This window comes from Antechinus flavipes, chromosome 3 (genome assembly GCF_016432865.1).
Source record: "Antechinus flavipes isolate AdamAnt ecotype Samford, QLD, Australia chromosome 3, AdamAnt_v2, whole genome shotgun sequence".
Taxonomy (NCBI): domain Eukaryota; kingdom Metazoa; phylum Chordata; class Mammalia; order Dasyuromorphia; family Dasyuridae; genus Antechinus; species Antechinus flavipes.
This window is the reverse complement of record NC_067400.1, coordinates 280,612,202-280,634,506: the sequence shown is the minus strand read 5'-3', so window position 1 is coordinate 280,634,506 and position 22,305 is coordinate 280,612,202. Positions and strand designations below refer to the sequence as shown.

The 22,305-nt window shown below is 35.9% G+C and overlaps 1 protein-coding gene across 4 annotated transcripts in view; it reads right to left on the bottom strand.

Annotated features, from left to right (window-relative positions):
• Positions 1-22,305, bottom strand: part of PCYT1B (phosphate cytidylyltransferase 1B, choline) — a 113,722-nt gene extending 91,417 nt beyond the window's left edge. The window contains exon 1 of one of the 4 annotated variants that reach the window (XM_051985082.1): positions 21,634-22,305. In XM_051985082.1, the coding sequence (XP_051841042.1) occupies positions 21,634-21,705 (72 nt within the window). In that variant the 5' untranslated portion in view covers positions 21,706-22,305. Of the gene's footprint in view, positions 1-5,034; positions 6,172-21,633 lie in introns of those variants that run through there. The other 3 variants (XM_051985083.1, XM_051985080.1, XM_051985084.1) reach the window with 3 other exon arrangements.

Genomic DNA, 22,305 nt, shown 5'->3' with positions numbered 1-22,305 from the left:
TACCTTATTCAGCCATTCCCCAATTGATGGGGAATCTACTCTTTTTTCCAATTCTTTACCACCACAGAAAGCTGCTAAAAACATTTTTGCACATGTAGGTTCTTTCATTTCCTTTATGATTTCCTTAGGATACAGACCCAGTAAAGGTACTGTTGGATCCCCCTACAATCTATCCTCCATTAAGTCACCACCAGTGATTTTCCTAAAGCACAGATCTGATCATGTATCTCCCTACTCTACATATTTCAGTGGCTTCCTATTGCCTCCAGGATCAAATACAAAATGCTCTGATATGCAAAGCTCTTCATAGCCTAGTCCCTCCCTTATCATTTCAGTCATCTTATACTTTGCTCCCCAACATGTACTCTTTGATCCAGTAACTCTGGTTTCCTGGCTATTCCATGAACAAATCTCTGCTCTGGCCATTCCCTCTGGCTGTCCCCCATATTTGGAATAAATATCCTTCCTTCTCAAATTTAACTACTCATCTTTTTATTTCCTTTAAGTTTCTACTAAAATCCCACCTTCTACCAGAATCTTGCCCATATCCTCTTAATTCCAGTGTCTTCCTTCTGTTCATTATTTTCAATTTATCCTTCACATCACCTGCTTTGTATTTATTTGTTTACATATTGTCTTCCATTAGATTGTGAGCTTCTAGACTATTCCTTGTCTTTTTTTTCCCCCCCCCCTGGTATAAGGCTAAGCCAGGGCTAAGCACAGTGCCTGATATACAGTGGATACTTAATATTTATTGATATTCTAATTTACAGAACCTGAAAGAAGTCACATAAAGACAATTCATTGCAACCACCTATTGCCTATAGGGAGTTAGTTAGACTACTGGTTGAATAGGAGACAAGTAACTAACCAACAGTTTTTTCCAAAGACTTTCTGCTCCAAATAGATATTTCAAGTATTGAAGACCAATCTCCAGTCCAAATAGGGAGTGAGGATTGAACCCTTTCCTGTCTAGAATTTTAGCTATAGAAATAATTTTGGTACACATAGCCTACTAGACACACTAACACTGTGAGACAGGCTGGACTTTCTTCAAGTTCAAGTTTAGGGATGGAGGACTATGTTATTGATAAGGATGATGATCAGCCCATACCATTAACTAGTTTGGATACAGGAGCAGATAAGTCAGCAAATCACAAGAGATCCAGATCTATTCAACCTTTGACCAGACTAATTTATAATTTCATAGGGGATACTGAAGAAATAGTTACATATATAGCGAAACTATTGTTTACCTAAGTAAGCTATTCCTCACGGTAATTGTATATATCCTTTGATATGTGTGGTACTTACTGAATATTTGTGTAAGGTAGATACATTTGTATAATTTTTCTCTTTGTCTATTTGCATATTTGCGGTTGTTTATTCATGAACTGTTATTATGTATTTTTTAATTTTAATTTTATTTTTTGCATTTTTCAAATTTATTTTATTTAATGAAACAGAATAAGAAAAAAGAAAAACAGAAAAGGAATACAAAACAAAATGAAACAAAACAAGAAAACATCGTCATGTGCTCAGCCCAACATTAGAACATTAGAGAGGATTCAAAATACAAAACAACAAATACCAGTTCAAGAAAGTATATATATTATTAAAAGAAATTATATTCATGAGTGTCCATCTTTACTTTCTTGTAAATTGTTCTTTTGTTTTCTGCTGTGTGTCATTTTTACTTTTTTCTTTTTTTCCTTTCTTCCCATCCTCCCCCTTGCCAAAGCAGGCTATGGACTGTTATTATGCATAGCTATTAATATTTTTGCATTAGCTGTTGGGCATATTTACATTTATGGATTTGTATTACTACTATGACGTGTATGTAATATGTATTGCATGTAATTTAAACCTCGAGTTACTAGAGAGCTTTCCAGAATTTGGGATTATAGACAACTATGTCCAAACATACCCCAAATATTTTATTAGATGTTTAATTTAGGGTAAATGGCAAAGAAGTGGTCCTTAAAAGCCTAATCCTAACAACAGAAACAAAAATGAGATTTAAGAAAAATATAAAAGATATGTTCACATCAGGTGATCTTTTTATGAGATATAAATTATTCCATTGACTTTCAGACTATAAACCTCCAAGGCAATATCCTGTTTCTTTTTTTTCCTCCTTGAGTACCTTCATGGAAATCTGAAGCCTTTTCCTCTGGAAGGAGGATGGTGGGCAACCATTACTTTTTTTTTTTAATTTTAGTTTGTTCTTTAAAATTAACATTAACCTCTCTGGCATTTGCTACTCGGGGCATACTTAGGAAAATATACTTGGGAAGAGGCAAGTGAAGAGATATATCTCCAGAAAAGAGATAGAGATGCATATAACTGAAGTGTTGTTTTTTTTTTTTTTATCAGAAATCCTATCTTTGGCTGGGGGTTCAAAGGAGAATTATAGATTTTTTGATACTACTTTGCAGAATACAGAAGGAAACTTGGACAATAAGTCAAGCAAACCCTCATCACCACATCATCCCTTTAACACTATAACATATAAAATAAAGGAATTAATTTCTAGGTCTATATTCTCTAGTCCCTGAAGTGTAAATATAAAGAATGGATATATTCATTTAAGGCAACTAGGTGGCAAAGTGGACTTGAAGTCAGGAAGACTTTGAGATCCTGGGCAAGTCACTAAATACTGTTTGCCTCAGTTTCCGGATCTGTTGGAGAAGTAAATGGCAAACCACTTCAGTATCTCTGCCAAGAAAACCCAAGTGGGATCATAAAGAATTGGACGCAATTAAAAAAAAAAAAATAAACAAAATGCTCATTTAGACTATAGCTCTACACCAACAAATAAAATTTTCTTATAAGGAATAGGATTTCAAAGAGTGTCTATTCTAGCTTTCTCATTTTATATATGTCAAAACTAAGGTCCAGAGAGAGAGAAAATAATTTCTCTAGGTTGTAAAATCTGGAACTATTTCTAATATACTAAAGTTGAAAGTGATTTTCCAGGTTGACTATAGTCCCTATTTAATTAATTCCAAATTTTAATTACCCAGGATAATATTAGAAAATTGAAATCCAAACAGAGGCCACTGAAAACAACCAGTTTAACCATTAGATTCAACCTCTTTTTCCCACTTTGTCTTAAATTAGAGCTGTGAACAAGGAATAATGTCTGACTTTTCTTTCCCTCACTTATCCTTCAGGTAGAAACACTAAAGAGTAGTAAAATGATTTAAAGAAGGCAAAGAAATAAAAGCAAAACACCAAAATAGGGAACAGCATGAATAGTCTGTCTCTGACTTGGAAGGTCCTCTTCTTTCTCAACTTTTCCTAGGCAATTCTCTTAAAAGTAAATGAAAAGACACTATAGACAGATACTTGAAATATTGCCATTATTGTCTCTTCACTGCTATCCTATAATTATGAAGGATTATTTAAATATTTGTGTAAATTTTTTAAAAAAAATTTGGTTAATTGCATAAATGACTTGTAACATCAATCGAGTTCCAAACATCTAGTTTAGACCTTATCTTTAAATCTAATAATTTAGAACACCTAGTTCCAAATTATTGGAGAAGTGTTACAATATGCCTTCCTTTACAGGGTCTGTGCTGGCATGGCGACTTTGGAGCATGACTGTCCATGTCCTTCAGTGCACACCATAGTGCTTTGGTGAAGTGACAGTGATTCCCTTGTGGACAACTCAAGAGTAGGAGGCCCTCAGAAAATACATGGCATTCTGATGGAGAAGAAGACGCCACCAAAAGAGGAAAGACTAATGAACACAGATCTACAACATTTTCCCATTGTTCCCTGCTTTATTCAAAGTTATCTTAAACCTATTCTTGAATCTTTATTAGGAAGTATATATTCTCTTTGGGGCCAGACTTTTAGTCCAAGAACATTTAATTTTGGAAGTGTTATAGTACAGATTGCCTCACAAAATTCTTCTATTTCTGCTTGAGTACATAGCACAAACATTTAATTCCTTCCAGATCTCAGTTTTCTCATCTGTAAAATGAGGATATTGGACTAAAGATGGTCTACAGCCTGATTCCAATTCTAAAGACTATGATCCTGTGTTTGTACTTCACTTCCAAGACAGAGAGGTGATGGTATCCTATCTCTTCCATTGTTTAATAGAAAGAGAAGAAAAACAAGACCACCCAAAGTTTTACAGGACTTCAGAAAGCAGAAAGTGAGCCATCCCTTTGGCACTTCCCAGTTAGGAAGGCCTCACTTTGGGGACCATGCAGAACGAACCCACAAAGCCAAGGTAGGGATCCCGAACAGCAGACAAGTAGTTGGCCAAATTCAGGACCCCCTAGATGAAAACCGGCCCTCCATCCTGAGGGGCTGATACCTTAGAACCCACTATTTCCAGGCACTCATTGTTAAATTAATACAGCTCTTCTCCAAATGGAGCCTCCTCCATCCCACCTAGCTGAAGTGAAACCCTACCGGTGAACTCTGTAAACCTTACAACTCATTTCAGACCCAGGTGTGACGGTCATACCCTTTAGAACGCAGCTCTGAGAGCCTGTTTTTTCTTTTTCAGATGAAGGGAGAAGTTTTGCCGGCCTGTCGATTTTTCTTTCCCCCAAATGAGCCTGAAGCACACCACCAGGGAGGATGGACACCTTTGCTCCAATTTAGAATATTGAAGGAGGGATTTCCCCAGATCAAAGAAATGCCTTTTCAAAATCATCCTTTTCTCTTCAGAAGCGAATCCCCCACCTAAGGGTAACAGCATCCCTTCCTTCCCAACACAGAAACACTGTTGATTCCGAGCAGCCTGTTTCTCCCCCAGCCAAGGCAATTGTTCCCCATAAGCTCAAAAACCTCCCTGACTGGAAGCATTAGACAGCAGCAGGCTCTAGTCGGATTCTCATTTATGAAAACCTCCCAGCGTCGCTTTCCCGACCAGCTAAGACACCGCCAAGAATTCCTTTGTGACTAAATTTCTGTGGAGAGAGACAGCAGGCAAAGCCCATTTGGACACCCACCTAGGGACACATGGGCATGAGCACCCATGCATCTGCATCCTTTGTCTGTACTTACCAGTCGAGGCTGAGGACATGTGTGCTCTATTTCCTCCATGGTTCCTGAGGGAAGCTCATTAGAAAGGGATTTTGGGATACCTGTTTCTGACTCAGCATCAGTGGTGAGCACTGGCATGGCCAGCGAATGCTCCCGGCGCTCTCCCCTTCTGTTGTTCTCCTTCCAGGCGGAAAATGTTTTCTTTGTCACATACTTCCCCCACCCCCCCTCTTCTTGCCTCCTTCCCTGGAGGGACTGAAGGGTTTGGTTGTTTTGTGGTTTGGCTTTTTTTTCCCTTCCCCTTCTTTCCAGGAGACGCAGGGCGGCAAGGCCTCACTTTATCACTATAACAACGAGCCGGCACTGAAGCAGCTGGGATGGGATACAGTAGTCTCATTTGCATGAGGCTCTCTGGTTGGCTACTGTCATCCTAGTACCACTCCATTGGAGGTAGGGGCTCTACTGGCAGGGCGGCTGGTGCACCCAGCAGCAGAACTTGGGGCGTTTGTATCTCTTTTTAATTTGGAGGCAAGGGACTGTCACAGTCTGGCTGAGAGAAGGAGAGCTGCACTACCCAGATAAGAAGGGGCCGTTGGCTGAGGCGCCCAGGGCAACTTGGGAAGAAATACTGGGACGTCCCCTCATGAGAGGAGAACCGCCACTGTGACCTTGGGGGCCCCGGTGCAGGGTCATTTGTCCAGAAATTGCTGCCCTGGGAGAGCCCCGAACCTAAACTCACTATTCAAGCACTCTTTTAGGAATCACTTCCCATGCCCACAGCACTTTGCTAAGTGCTGGGGGAGACATGCAGACAAATACAGCTTCACATGAAAAACACATTGGAGAAGTACCAAAAAATGCTTTGTGAGGTCCAAGATAGAAGTTCTCACTGAGGAGGGGAGCTAGGGAAAAATCTGTGGAGAAGATGGCCAAAGGCAGGGTGAAAAAGTAGTTTGATGAGCAGTACAGAGTATATGGATGGGTGCTTTATGAGATAAAGATCAAAAGGTAATGGGGGCACCGGGATGGGGAGAGATTGAATGCCATTCAGAGGGGTTTACTCTTCTTCTGAGAAAGAGACAGAGACAGAGAGAGACAGAGACAGAAACAGAGAGAGACAGAGAGATGGAGAGTGACAGAGAGATAGAGACAGAGACGGAGAGAGAGAGAGAGAAACAGAGACACACAGAGAGAAACAGGGAGAGGGAGAGGGAGAGACAGAGACAGAGAGAGAGAAAGAGATAGAGAGAGAGAGATGGAGAGTGACAGAGAGATACAGACAGAGACAGAGAGACAGAGAGAGGCAGAGAGAGAGACAGAGAGAAAGAGACAGAGACAGAGAGAGACAGAGAGAGGAGAGAGAGAGAGGGAGGGAGAGAGATATGGAGAGAGAGAGGAGGGGGAAAGAGAGGAAGAGAGAGGGAGGGGAAGAGAAAGAGAGGAAGGGGGAGAGAGAGACACACACACATACACACAGAGACAGACAGAGACAGAGACAGAAAGAGGGAGAGAGAGGGGGGAGGAAGAGAGAGATGGGGAAAGAGAGAGAGAGAGAGAGAGAAAGAGAGAGGGGGGAGGAAGAGAGAGAAGGGGAGGGAGAGAGAAAGAGAGAGAGAGAGACACAGAGAGAGAGACAGAGAGAGAGAGACAGAGAGAAGGAGAGAGAGAGAGACAGAGAGAGGAGAGGGAGACAGAGAGAGAGAGAGAGAGAGAGAGAGAGAGAGAGACCGAGAAACAGACAGAGACAGAGACAAGAGAGAAAGAGAGAGATAGAGAGAGAGAAAGAGAGACAGAGACAGAGATAGAGACAGAGACAGAGATAGAGACAGAGAGAAAGACAGAGAGACAGAGACAGAGAGAAAGCCAGAGAGACAGAGACAGAGACAGAGACAAGAGAGACAGAGACAGAGAGACAGAGACAAGACAGACAGAGTGGAGGGAGGGAGAGACAGATAGAGAGAAAGAGAGAGGGAAATAAGAGGTGGAGAGAGATAAACACACATATATGCATATACATAAATATGGAGAGACTGAGAGAGATGGATAATAATGGATATATCTTAATATATACATATATATATGGGAGAGAAAGATGAATAAGAGGTGGACAGAGAGGGAGATAAAGAGATATATACACACACATATATACATATACATATATATATAGAGAGAGAGATGGGTATTTTATATATGTATATTGAGAGAGAGAGATAATAAAGGATCTATAGTTTAAAATATACATATATATGGGAGAGAGATGAATAAGAGGTGGATAGAAGTGGAGATAGAGATAGATATATACACATATACATATACATATATATGGAGAGATGGATACTTTATATATATACTGAGAGAGGTGGATAATAATGGATATAATATAGATAGATAGATAGATAGATAGATGAGAGTGTGAGTGAGAGAGGGCATTTATTAGGTACAATGTGCCAAGCATTATGCTAAGTTTTGGAAATAAAAATAAAAGCAAAAGCATTTAACAGCCCCTGACATCAAGGACTTTATGTCCTAATGGAAGAAGATAACAAATTTAGGAAATACTGAAAAGAATGGGGAGGGAAGAGGAAAACACTCAAGGATAATGCAGCAGATGAGGAGAAGGATATATACACCAGAAAGATTGGAGATGAGAGTGAGATGGAGTATGGTTAAGAGACTTCCTAAAATAGCCATGGGAAAAGGAATCACCAGTGAAGAGAGGAATCTTCCCATTGCTCCAGGACAGAGGTTTCCCAGGGTGGCGATTCAGATTGTGAGGAAGAGAAGGGGAATGGACTCAAGAGTTATTGCAGACACAAGATCAACAGGATTTAGAAACTAATTGAACATGAGAGTTGAGGGATGGGGGAGAAAGAAACAAAAAGAGCACTAAGTTTCCAAACTTAAGAGACTGAGTGAATGGTGGAGTCACCAACAGAAATGATGAAGAAAGAAGAAAAAAGTAGGCTTAAAGACAAATAGATAATACATCCAGTTTTGGACTTATTTGAGGTGCTGATGGACCATCTTGATGGAGAGGTCCTACAGGCAATTAACATACTGATCTGGAACTCAGAAGAAGAAAAATGTTTCATAGATATAGATATAGATAGACAGATAGATGCTAAATAGACATGTCATATATAAGAGGAGAGGAGAAGAATCAGAGAATCATGGGGATCTGAGTGGTTGTCTAATCTAACCCTTTTATTTTATAGGTTAAGAAACTGAGATTCAGAGAGATGACATATTTTGCCTAAGCTCACATAAGTGGTAAGTACTTGTGCTGGGGTTCAAACCCAGGTCCTCTGACTTCAAAACCTCAGCATCTAGAACAGTGTTTCCAAACCTTGTCATTTTTTTTTAGCTTTAACGTCTATCATATTGTCCCCTTCTTTCCATTCATATAGGTATCACCCTAGTTCAAGTCCTTATCACCCATTAGAAATAAATGCAGGCAGGCAGCTAGGTGGTACAGTGGATAGAGCACCAGCCCTGAAGTCAGGAAGACCTGAGTTCAAATTTGGCATAACACTTTTTAGCTGTGTGACCCTGGGCAAGTCACTTAACCCCAATTGCCTCAGGGGAAAAAAAAGAAAGAAATGTGGACAGTCAAACAAAGGAGAAAAACATGGAAGAAATTACCTTTTAAATCTATGAATAGGGAAATAATTCATCATCAATGAAGGAGGTGATAAAAATAAAATGGACAATTTTTGTTACATAAAATTTAAAAGTTTTTCCCCAATAAATCAGACCAATGAAGCTAAAAACAGAGGTGAAGCAAGTAACTTAACGAAAAAAATCTTTACAGCAAATTTCTTTGATAAAGGTTCATTTCAAGAATATAGGAGGAACTGATTCAAATTTATAAGAATAAGAGTCATTGTTCAATCAATAAATGATAAAATTATATGAATAGAAATTTAAATACTAATGGCCATACTTTTAAAGTGTACCATATTAAAATTTGGGAACTAATTGGCTTTATGATATTTTTGTTATTAGAGAAATGCAAATTAAAGCATCTCTTAAGATTTTACCTCACATTTATCAGATAGTTAAAGTTGACAAAAAGGAAAATGGCAAATGCTGGAGAAAATGAGAAAATAGGTAACATTAACACAAATGATGATACATTACCATACTGTGAAGTGGTCTAGCCATTCTGGAAAACATTTTGAACTATGTCTTAAAGGTTATTAGATTGTGCATACTCTTTGATCCAATGCTAACACTCCTAGGTCTGTAGCCCACAGGGATCAAAGAAAGAGGAATAGGATTCATAAATACAAAAAGAAATCATAATAGCTCTTTTCCTAGCAGCCAAGAAGTAGACATCAAGCCAGTGTCCATCAGTTGTAGAATGGCTGCATTAAAGTATATGAATATGCTGAAATACTATTTTGTTATAAGAAATGAAGGAAATATTTTCAGAGAAGGCTGGGAATATTTGTATAAACAGATATAGAATAAAATAAGCTGAACCAGGAGAATAATTTAAACAGCAATAATAAAAATGTCATAAAAGACAAATAACTTTGAAAAACTTAAGATTTCTGATTAAAACAATGGTGAAGTATTGTTCTTAAGGTTGCTAATTACTTAGAAGTGATGAATTCAGGGTTCAGATGGAGACATTTCATAGATATGGATGATATGGAAATTTGTTTCAATTGAGTGTATTTTGATATAAGGATTTTCTTTTTCTTTTTCAATGCAGGGGTGAGATAGGAAGGATAGATAAAGGAATTTTGCCAATTAAAAAATTAAATTAATCAGGTTTTTTAAATGCAGGGAAGGCACCAATAGATGATGAAAATAAGGAAATTAGAATAAGGGGGAAGATGATCATGGAAGCAATCTTCTTGAGAAAACAAGAGAAGATGGTATAAAAAATATATGTAGAAGAGTTAACCTTGCCATTGAATAAGCTCACCTCTTTATCAGAGAGTAAAGGAGAAGAGAACGAGGTATGATCATTAAAACTCCATTTTTTTCTTCTGAGTTAGTCCCCAATTTGCATTTGTCCACCTAGTTTTACCTCAGAGTTCCATTGTTTTAATAAATCAAATTTATTAATAATATAAAAATGAATACAAATATATTCCTAGACCTCTGGGTTAGAGATGGCACTAAAGAAGAAATGTTTTTACCTAAATAAATTAAAACTAGCTTAAATAACATAATAAAAAAGCTTAAGTACCATATTTCATTCTATTTTGCTTAGGCAAAACAGTTATGACAGCAACATTTTTGCATAAATTAAAATTGCCCTTAGCTGGAATAAATTGTACTTATCAACATCAGCAGCTGTGTAGTCATGATGAAATTATTGTTATTATTACTTGTTAGTATTTATAAACACTTTTACTTTCTAAGTGCTTTACAATCACTTATTGTTTAATTATTATCTAATTATTTATTTACAAGCAATCTTACATGTAGTTCAGCTTAATCAAATCTCCAAATGCAGACTTCATCATACAGGAATAGTCAACATATTTTTTCTCCCTCCCTGAAAGGATATAGGTCCACAGACATATGACTAAAAGACAGTGTGAAATAAAAGCCTATTTATCAAGGGATTTGAGCAAAATACTACATTTTTTGGGGGGTGATGCAGATGTTTAAATATCAATTTATAAATGATTTTGTACCTTTGCCCATCCAATTTTCATACACATCTGACATTTTCATTGGGAAAAAAATTCACAAAATTAAATAGTAAGAGAAAGCTATATATTCTAATTGATAGTATTTGTGAGGATGCTAATGAGAAATGTAGAGGATTTTGTGAATTTTGAGAATTTAGTTTCAAATGTCATAGTTCTAATCCAGTCCAATGTTGAAATATACAATGAGAGTAGAACAGAATCCAGAGTAAATGGATATGAATCCAATCACCACAGAACTTATTTAGAATGGGGGTTCTTGACTTTTTTTTTTTTTGAAGAGGATCATGGCAGTCTAGTGAAGCCTGTGGACCCTTTCTTAGAATAATATTTTTACACATATACATACAATATAGAGTATACAATATGCACGAACACATACAATATAGAGAATTACAAAGGAAGGAAATTATATTGAAATACAGTTATCAAAGCACTTTTTTATTTTTTAAAGTTCAGGGACTTAAGTTAAAAAGTCCTGATTTAGGGACTTCTATTTTTTTCTGTCTCCATTTTCCCTTTTCTCCTTCACAATCCACCTTACTGGCATTGCAGAGCTGGTTGTATTTAAAGCGGGCATAGAAACAAAACCAGAGTAGCCTTCTTCACTATGAAGCAATACACTGATGAGGTCCTGGATGACCCCCACAGCTGCTCTGTGGATGAGCCACAGAGGGATCTCATTTGGCTTCTTTTGCCATCCCTTTAGTGCCTTCCTGCTTCCAAGACTGTCAGTCAGTCAGTCAGTCAATAAACATACCGCACTTTTTCTTTTCCCAGAATTTTCTCTGGCTAGCCGGCTAGCCCCTGCTTCTGCCCCTTGGCTTGCTTGGTTTTCTTCACCTAAAATCCTACCTTCTATAGAAAGGCTTTTGTGATTTCTGCTTCTCCCTCTTGCCCTTAAAGCTAGAGACTTCTCTCTGTTCGTTATCTCCAATATATCTTATTATATCTTATTTGCATGTAGCTGGTTTATCTCCCCCATTAGAGACCAGGTCTTTCTTTGAATTCTCAGCATTTAGCCCAGTATCTGATGGATAGAGGGCATTTAATAAATGCTTATTCTGATAATCCCACACTGGAGATAGAAAACAAAGTAAAACAGTTCCTTTTGCCTCAAGGAGTTCACTTTCTCTTCTTAGTACCTTCACTGCCTGATTATAATATCATCCCTTGTTAATATGCACTTTTTTCTTTTACAGTCCCTCTCTGGAGAGACATCATATATATCAAATAATATTTTTTAATATTAAAAATAAGGCAAAATATTTACATATTCCTCTCCTTTCCAAAGAGGCATTATATATATATATCTCAAATAGTATTTTTAAATATTAAAAAAGAAAAAAGGACAAAAAAATCTACATATCTAAATCAATGTATCAAAAAGTCTGAAAATATTTGCAGAGAAATGTTTGTGGCAGCCCTTCTCGTAGTGGCAAGAAACTGGAAACTGAGTGGATGCCCATCAGATGGAGAATGGCTGAATGTTATGATATATTAATATAATGGAATACTACTGTTCTATAAGAAATGATAAGGAGGATGATTTCAGAGAGGTCTGGAGAAACTTACCTGAACTGATGCTGAGTGAAGTGAGCAGAAGCAGGAGATCATTGTATACGGCAACATCAATATTACACAACGATCCAATCTATTCTGATGAATATGGCTCTTTCCAACAATGAGATGATTGAGGCCCCTTCTAATAATCTTATGATGAAGTGACCCCTCTACACGCAGAGAGAGGTTTTGGGGACTGAGTGTGGATCACAACATAACATTCTTACTCTTTTTGTTGTTCAGTTGCATTTTGTTTTTTTACTCATTTACTTTCTCTCTCTTTTTTTTTTATCTGATTTCTCTTGTGCAGCAAGAGAATTGTATAAATATGTTTTTACATATTGGGTTTGACATATATTTGAACATATATTGAATTGCTTGCCATCTTGGGGAGGGGGGAGAGGAAAGGAGGAGAAAATCTGAGACACAAGGCTATGCAAGGGTCAATATTGTCAAATTATCCATACATAGATTTTGGAAATAAAAATAAAAAGCTTTATAGAAAAAAAGAAAGAAAGTATTTGCAGTGTATAAGATTTGTGTGTCAGGATTGTCTTATATCTCTTCTTTCCCACTGTGCTTGCTAATTTTACAGTATTATTTTTGTGTATTTTCCCTTCCTTTTATATTGCTGTGGTTTTCTTGGATCCACTTACTTTATTCTTCATTAGTTAAAGTAGCTCTTTTCATGCTTCTCTGTGTTTATTGCATTCGTCATTTTTTTTACCATACAGTAATATTTCATTATATATATGTACCACAAATTGTGTAGCCATCCCCAATTTGATGAACAATTCCTTTATTTCCAATTTCAATTTATGCTATAAATGTTTCTTTTTATCAATCAGTTGGAACATTTTAGTGCCTTATTTACATAATTCCACATTTCTTTCCAAGATAATTGTTCTAATTCACAGTTCTACCCAATGATGCACTAATGCACTTATATTTCTATAACACCTCCTACATTAACTATCTTCACCATTTATTATCTCAACAAGACTAATTTTTAATTAAACCCCTTTCCACTTGTAAATGGGGATTATCTTTCACTATGACCTAGGGTTAGGCACTTATTCTAGGGATATAAGCATAGCTCAAAACACTTCCATAGGCCCTCTAGAAGTGTCAGATACAGTTGATGAGCACTAGATAATTAAATATAGTCTCATCCCTCATCTTAAAAAATCAAACCTAACCAAACCCCAAAATCTTAAAGAGTAGTATTAAGCTTATTCACCCTTGTCCAAATCCCCGTCTTTATCTATGCCTATAGCCTGAATTAGGAAGGAATACAGCATCCTAGAATATGGTGCATTGGTACATTACCCCAGAGAACCCAGCAAGTGTAAAAAGTGACATTTTGGATTTCTGAATCATCACAGCTACATATATATATATATATATACATTCATGTGAATATAAATAAGAATCTCAGCCTTAAAGTGTCTAGAATTGAAATAATCACTTTCCTCTCCCCTAAACTTGCCCCTCTTCCCAATTTTCCTGTTTCTATTGATTATACCTCCATTTTCCCAATTATCTATGTTCAAAACCTTAGATTTATCTTTGAGTCTTTTTTCCTCTCTCACCCACCACAGCTAATGTGTGACTAAATCCTTTTGATTTGATCTCTACAGTTTTCACATATATCTTCCTCTTCATCCATATTTCACCATCCTGATCAGTTTCATATTATTTCTTTCCTTCACTATTGCAGTAACTTGCTAGTTGATCTTCTGGTCTTCATGCTCTCTGTTCACAAACCTTCAGTGTCTCCTACTATTGGGATAAAATATAAATTCCATAGCCTGGCACTTACAACCTGTACAATCGGCTTTCAATCAGGCAATAAACATTAAATACTTACTATGAACCAGGCACTATGCTAAGTGCTGGGAATGCAAAAAGGCAACAGAAAGTCCCTATCCCCAAGGGGTTCACAACTAATAAAGGAGACAACAAACAAAAAATTTATCTATGACGCAAGATATATTCAGGATAAATAGGAAATAATTAATAGTAGAAAGATAGTAGAATTAAGAATTATGGTTGGAAAAATCTTCTTGTAGAAGATGAAATTTTAGTTGAGACTTAAAGGAAATCAGGGAAGCCAGCAGGTAAAAATGAAGATGGAAAACATTTCAGGCATGGAAACAGCCAGTGTAAATGCCCAGAGCCAGGAGATAAGTGTCATGCTAGTAGAAGAGCAAGGGGACCAGTGTCATTAAATTGAGGAATATGTGGGGAATAAAGTATCAGAAGACTGGAAAGGTAGGAGGGGGAGTTATTTATGAAGGGCTTTGAATGTCAAACAGAAGATTTTGTATTTTTATCTTGGAGGCAATTGGGAGCCACTGGAGTTTACTGAGTAGGGAGGTGACATGTTCAGAGCTTTAGGAAAATCACTTTAGTGACTGAATGGAGGATGGATTGATGTTGGAAGAGATTTAAGGCACAGCAGCAGGCCATAGCAATAGTTGAGGCAGTGAAGGCCTGCACTAGAGTGGCACTAAGTGTTAGATGAGGAAAGGGGGCATTTTAGAGAAATGTTAAAAAGGTGAAATCAAAAGGCAGAATGGATATGGGGAGAGGAGAGACAGTGAAGAATCAAAAAATCAAGGATGATATCTAGGTTGTGAGTCTTGTATTATAAAATACTGCCTTAGTCTTATATGGCCATGTTACTTACCAAAAGGGACAGAAAAGGGACATTTGTGTAAGAAAAAAGCAAGAGAAAATCTGCTTCAGGAGAAAATGAAGAAGGCAGAAATGGAAATGGTCCTTCAGAAGTAAAAGTACTTATTGATATTTAGGATAGCTAAAGCATGCTATTTCCCAGAAGTTACTTCATACACTACTGCTTTTAAGACTGAGATTTATAACTAGAAAAAATGACTAAAAGGACTTTTGGGAGATTATGGGACAATTGTATATTGACTGTACATGCCATATCTGACAAAAGTGTGGATTTGTGCAATCTGTACAATGTACCATCATTCCCCTTTTATCCTTGGCATCCCCAAACTTATAGTCTTTTAAAATACTTCTTTATTATTTATATATTATTATTTTTGCTATAAATCAAAGTTTGAAACAAAAGGCACACTTCCTTATCTTAGGAATTTGTCATGATACAGATTATTTCTTCAAAATAAATTCCTGAATAAATGCAGATAACTTTAGGATAAAATCTTTCCTGTTACTATGCTAGTTTGGTCTTGCAAAGAAACTATCAAACTGTATTTAAAAAAATACACTCTAAAAAAATTATGTGGTTAATGTCACCCAAATTCTTAGATGGAGCTTTTCCTTGGTAATTAAATTTCCTTTTCTTCCCTCTCCTTAACCTACAACATGGAGGTTATTAAAGTCATTCTCAAGAGAACTAATTTAAAATGTGATTACTATAGTACAGTGACCCTAATTTGCTATTCATTAAAAAAAAAAATTTAGCAGTGCTCTGATTTTATTGCATTTTGAGTTTCTCTTGCCATACTCTAACTATGCATTGATTGCCTCCTTAATTAATAGACTATGGAGGTAGGGCATTTCTTATTAAACAGGGTACAGAATATGAAATCTTGCAGGCACTCCGCACCATTTATTTACATAAGTCATATTGATGGGGTTGATACAATGACAGAGAGAGAAGGAAGGAAATTTGGAAGCTGTCTGCCAAAAAGACAGTTTCCTTTGTTAAAGCAGTCAACTCTGGTATGGATGACACGAGGTCTACCATATAATTATTAAGTAGAAGTCTTTATGTTTAATTTGCTTTCCTATCCTATCTCTATTGGGAAATTTTATATTCGTGTGATGATGTGCATGGGTCATATTTGATATTCATTGTCAATTTTGTATTCATGTGTTGATATTCTTGTGTCAAGCTCTGATAAAGAAGGAAGAAAGGGGGAGAGACAAAGATATTACAATTGTATGTTAAATGAAAGCAGCCAATAATACTAAGTTTGTATTGTGTATGTATGTTTGAATGTGTATTGAGGATGGGGTACAGAAGTGAAAGCCAAAGGAAGAGGAAGAGATACTGAATGCAGAGCAGAAATCTTTGAAGAGATTGCTGGGTACTTTAATTCTCTCTAGCCATTAAGAGTGAGATGGGAATGATGACCAAGTTTAAATAGTTTTCTGTTCAATAGAAATCGTGTCTAGCAGGACCCCTAATCCTTAGGCTAAAATGACCTAACAGCCACTATTGGCACACTGGGAAATGATTATGGTATTTTGCCATATGGAGCTCATAAGAATTTAGTCTTTGGGCTGGAAGAGCCTGCAAAGCTCATATAATCCAGAGGTTCTTAACCTGCTATCTATAAACTTGAAGTAGACTTCAAAAATATTTTGATAACTGACTTTCAGTGTAATTGATTTCCTATTTTATTTTATCCATTTAAAACATTATTTTGAGAAGGAGTTCAAAATTTTCAACAGATTGTCAAAAGGATCCATGACACATAAGGAGCTTAAAAACCGCTGAACTACAACTCCTCATTTTACAGAGGAGAAAACTTAGGTCCAGAGAAGTAAAGTGATGTGCACCAAGTCATAGTTGATAAGTGAGAGGAGTAAAATTTGAACTTTGTTCCTCAAAATCCAAAACCAATGTTCTTTACCCCAATCTTTTAATACTTGTAATTCTGATAAAATTTGTTGTTTATCATTTGGTACTATCATTTACTTTTTGTATTATTTTATTGAACTATATTTCATATATTACTATTTATCTTCCTAGATGTTTGTCTCCTATCACCAACTAGATAATAGAAAATAAAGAGAAAGATAAAGTTTCTGTAGAGCAAAAACTGCATTTATGTTCCTTTGTATTACTCTACATATTCTCATATAGTACTTTGCATACAGTAATTACTCTTCCTCTCAAAAATTCTATAGATTGATTGATTACTACTTTGACCAACGAGGGCCTCACCCTATATTCCTCCTCCTTCCAGTGCCGCCATTATCCAAAAATGAAAATTAGTGTGTGAATTGCTATAGTTAGAGGTGAGAAGACAGGAAATAAAAAATCTATTCCCCAAAGCTAATATAAGTTCCTTGTGGGGGAGGTAGTATAGTCTATTTTTTCCCTATTCCTTTCCTCCAGTGCTTACTATTGTATGAAGGGCTCAGAAAGTGCATTTTCTATTTTTGCCAAACAGGTCTATGCCATATTTTTCAAATATCCTATATTCATACCTGGTTTTATGGTTTGCTTGCAATATCATTTTTTCCCTCTCTATTTATAGAAGTCATTATGATGCCTTCTCTTTTGCCGGTTTATATTTTCCATATAGTAAACATACATCAAATATTTATAGATTGTTTACTTGAAAAAACCATTATGGGCTAGTTTATAGAGAATAGTTTAAGGCAGAAATTATGGCAGACTTTGATTAAATCACTTAACTTTTCAATGCCCTAGCTGATTCTCAAAATTGTAAATTGTCAGGCTGGTTCTGGCCTACATTAGTAGAAGGAGGTTCCTTCCTCATCCTGGGTTCCTTATAACAATGAACTCATAGGTCCAGAACAAAAAACAAATAAAATATCTCCTAAATTTTTATTTTGACTTTATGAGAAAAAAATTTTAAATATAAAAAGATATGTTGCTATTTCTACTTGATTTATTAATTTGTCTATCTTTTCATCCATCTATTCATTCATTCATTCATTCGTTTGTTTATTTATTTTGAGGGAGAGCAGAAAGGGTAAGAGTGCATGAATTTACAATTTAGAGAACAAAAAGTTTTTTTCTTTCATGCCCTGAGAGGGTAGATGGAGTGGGAGAGGATTGAAGAGTTGAGAGTCCGGGTATTTTTACAACACATGGATCCATTGTGGGACTTTAGAGCAAAATTGCTTACTTTTGTGCCAGTTCCCACTTTAAGTGGGTGTTAGTTCTGGGGTATTAAAAGCTAAACCAGACAAATAATAGAAAGTAGAACAGTTCTGTTTCTCTCCTAGTGACTGGCACTAGGAAGGGAAGGGGAAAACCAGTTTTTAAAGGATCCTCTCAGGGCTAGCCAGCCTCTTGTTCCACAGCTTTTTGTATTCTTGTGGGGTGATTCAGTGAACAATCTGAGGAAAGAGAAGTTGGCTGACTGCCAATTTCTTTTTCTGAGCACCCCAAAGAGGATAAGAATAGGGACTGAATTCGTGATTTCATTTGTACAAAAGTATATAATTCCTATAAGACAGCTTATTATTGTGGTTAGAAGACTGATGAGAATCAAGAAAAACCTGAATTCAAGTCCTGTGTTACATATATATATATATATATATAATTAAAAATACATATATATATATATATTAACTAATAAAATCACTGAATCTCTTAGTCCCCAGGCAATTTTCTAAAACTTGAAATTGCAGAACCATTGTTTATTTGCCTCTATAAAAACAATTTCCTTATGCTTATGAAATTGCAGATCTGAACTCTACTCCCAATCTCATCCTTTCCCTCCTACCCTACAAAACGGTATAAACGTCTTGGTCCAATAGAATAGATGATGAAATATACTCCTCTCTTCTCAGAAACTAGGTAGTGTTCCATGGGTATGAGATATTGTATATAACGTCAGGCTTTGTCACAGTGTTGTTGGTTTTGCCTGTTTGTCCCAACAGAGGGTTTTATGGATGGTAAAGTTGGTAGAGGAATGTCTAGAAATGAGTATGGTATAAAAAACAAAACCAGTGAACTTTTAAAATCATAGCTTAAATCATAAGAGGATAAAGAAAGCACTTTTTATATGAATCTTGTGATTCCAATGTTAAACTTCTCTCTACACCCTATAAGGGTCAATATATCAATAGCTCTCTTTTTTCAGTGCATTCATATATATAGTTATTTATGCCTGAAGTGCTTTCCCACAAATTTTTCATTTGTTGAAATCTTGTCCTTTAAAATCCAAATGCCATCTCTTCCTGATCCTTTGGTTGGTAGTAGTCTTTCCCTAGATCTCTCTAAAGAATGATTCCAATTAATTTTAGATTATTTTCCCACCCTATGTGACTTTCTTAGCACTGAATTTTAGAAAATCAAGTTAACTGATGATATTTAGGGCAAAACGATTACCTAGACTCATATAGGATAATTTATATCAAATTAATAAGTAACCTATATTGTGGTATATTGGAATCCCACAAGAAATTTAATTCTAATGCCATTGTGTTCCCTGCTTGGGGGCTTCTTAGATATCTATTATCAAATAGTTAAGCTCCTTGAATTGCACATAGCAATTGTTTAATTTTTTAATCACTAAAATAAAATGATATAAAATTAGGAAGATGAGAAAAAAGAAAACTCAGAATCACAAAATTTTAGAGTGTGAAAATGATTATCTATTTCAGGGACTCTCTTTTGTGTATCATGAAACTCTTTGGCAATCTGATGAAACCTTTAAATACCTCAGAATATTTAAAAAATTAATAATGGAAGAAAATGCTATTTCATATGGAAACTAATATATACATATATATTCCCATTTAAGTTCACAGATTCCCTGTAATCTATTTATGGAAAAAGAACCCCTGATTTAGCCCAATTGCCTCATTAACTACTACCTACAGGACAAAACTAAGTTAATCAACCCTAATTCTAAAATAAAATAAGACAGAAACATTTTTTAAATCAAAGAAATAAAATATCTCTAGAACAGAAACAACAAAGTAAATGTAGGTGTTCTACTTCTTAATGGAGCTCATTAGCCATAGTTTAAACCAGCTGTCCCTTTCCATTTTCTGATGTCTTCTGTCATTTTCAAACAATTTTAAAAGCATTGTTTTAATTAACTTTTATCCCATTTCTTTAGTGACTTCTTATGGCTTCAGAAATAAAATCCAAACTTCATTGTCTGTCTTCAAGGTTTTCCACCTTCTAAACCACCTACTATTTTACTTTTCCAGCCTTTATTCATACTGATCTTCTCTATACATCCTATGTTCCAGTCTTAATAGGTTACTTTAAAATATGATCAAAGGTCTAATGTTTCTATGCTTTTCTGTGCCTGATATGCCTTCCCTCAAGCTCTTCAGATTCTTCACCTGTTGAAGTCCTGACTCTCCTTTAAAATATAAATGCTACCTCTTCCATGTTGCCTTCCTTGATTCCTTTGCTGGGGAGCTAACTTTGTATATCTCACATCATTTTGTTTTTTGATTCTTTAATGTGATTATCATATAATCACTAAGTTAACTTTGCCTATTGATATCACTTTCTTTACTAGACTATAAGCTTTATAAAGGTAGAGAGATATTTCTCTTTCCCTCTATATATAGTAAGTGTAAAATTTCTTGAATAAGTGAAATAGGTTAATAATAATCTACCACCCCCATTTGGAAGATAAAATCATAAGATAAATGAAGTACAGAAAATCATAAAAAAAGTTTTGGCAGGATAAGCCATGAAATAAGGGGTAGGGGGAAAGTCTCTATTTAGAAAAGGCATAGGGTCTCTTTCTTTAAAAGTACCTGGTGTCCAGAATTTATGCCCATGACACTGGGGACAAAAAAAAAGATTAAACTTTTCACCCAGCAATCTCTGTAATAACTAGTGTGACATGAAGACTTCTCTAACTTTGTAATAAATTTGTTTACTTTGTAATAAAACAAATGATAAGCTTTCAATATTCAAATTTTCTGGAATTAAAGAAAAAATTAAGCCAACAGGAATGGTTTAACTTTTTAGGATCTAGCAATCATTTTACTTAACTTAATAGTCAGGGATGAAGACCTACTTTATGCAGCAGACAATAATTAGATCAGGGGTCAACAACTTTCAAAAGCATTATAATGAAGCTCTGATCCCTGTTTTTCTATAAGCCAGGATATGGAAAATGGGGCACACCTATGACTAGGCTCTGACTTTATATATATTCAGAGGAATTTAAAGGGCATGGAAAGGCTTTCCTCTACCCAAATATGCACCAAAATTCTAATGAGAGATTCATTTAGATGAGTGTGTCCAATTTTTAAATGTTACCCCTACATATCAAAAGAACCTTCTTGTTATGTTCTGAAAATCCCAAAGCATAGACCCTGAAGAAAGTGTCTTTATGAGAATTCTGTGTTCTCATTGACAGTGATATTTCTTAGTTTATGTCTTAATAATAATATATTAAAATATTTCTTTTATCAGGCACACATATAACAGTAAGGGAGGAAAGAAATGTTGGTCTTAATTTAGCTTTCCTTTTAACATTCGTCTAACTTAAATACAGAATTGTAACAGTTTACTTTTAGTATAGATAGAACAATGAAGCATGTTATCTTTTACACTTACAGAATACTATATTATTAACTTAAAAACCATTTTGATAGTTTCTTAGAAAGAGAAGAAGCCACATTATGAGAGAAGCATTCATATTACCTTGTGTGATAATTTGGGAGTATAGATGTCCCCCATCTCCTCTTCTACCCTGCATTCCTGGCAGCCTACCATCTTCACTGTCGGATTCTTTTATAGCTTCAGTCTTGGTCTGCTTTCTTTTCCTCAGAACTGTTTTGATATCTCTTATTTAAGCAATGAAATTCCGGTCTTTTGTATGGAAAGCAGCTGACCCAAGTTTATGCTCACTTCATCTGTCCAAAGAAAGCTTAAAGATGAACTCAGTGTAGTTATCAGTGTTAAAAACAATGAATCAATTAAGCCCAAAGTTGTGAGTACTGTACTTTAACCCCAAATCTTCAGTCTCTTCTATACTGGGGTTCATTTAATACTTGCTGTGTTCTGCCCAATAGTCCTACTGTTATGCTGGGGCTACAATGAATGGTTGTGCAGGGACAGGCAGCTAAAGCTGCATTCTTCTTTTTTTTTTTGGTCATTGTTTAATCTGCCCTATCTCTCACTGGAGCTGTGGCAACAAATTCTTTCTGATGAATAAACTGTGTCATTATGGGCCAGCTTAACTACTTGTGCTGTCTGAATGGCAAACGTTCTTTTTTCCTTCCTTCCTTTCTTCCTTCCTTTCTTCCTTCCTTCCTTCCTTCTTGCAAAAATTGGTCAAAAACTAAGAGTATAACTATCCTCTTCAGATTTTTT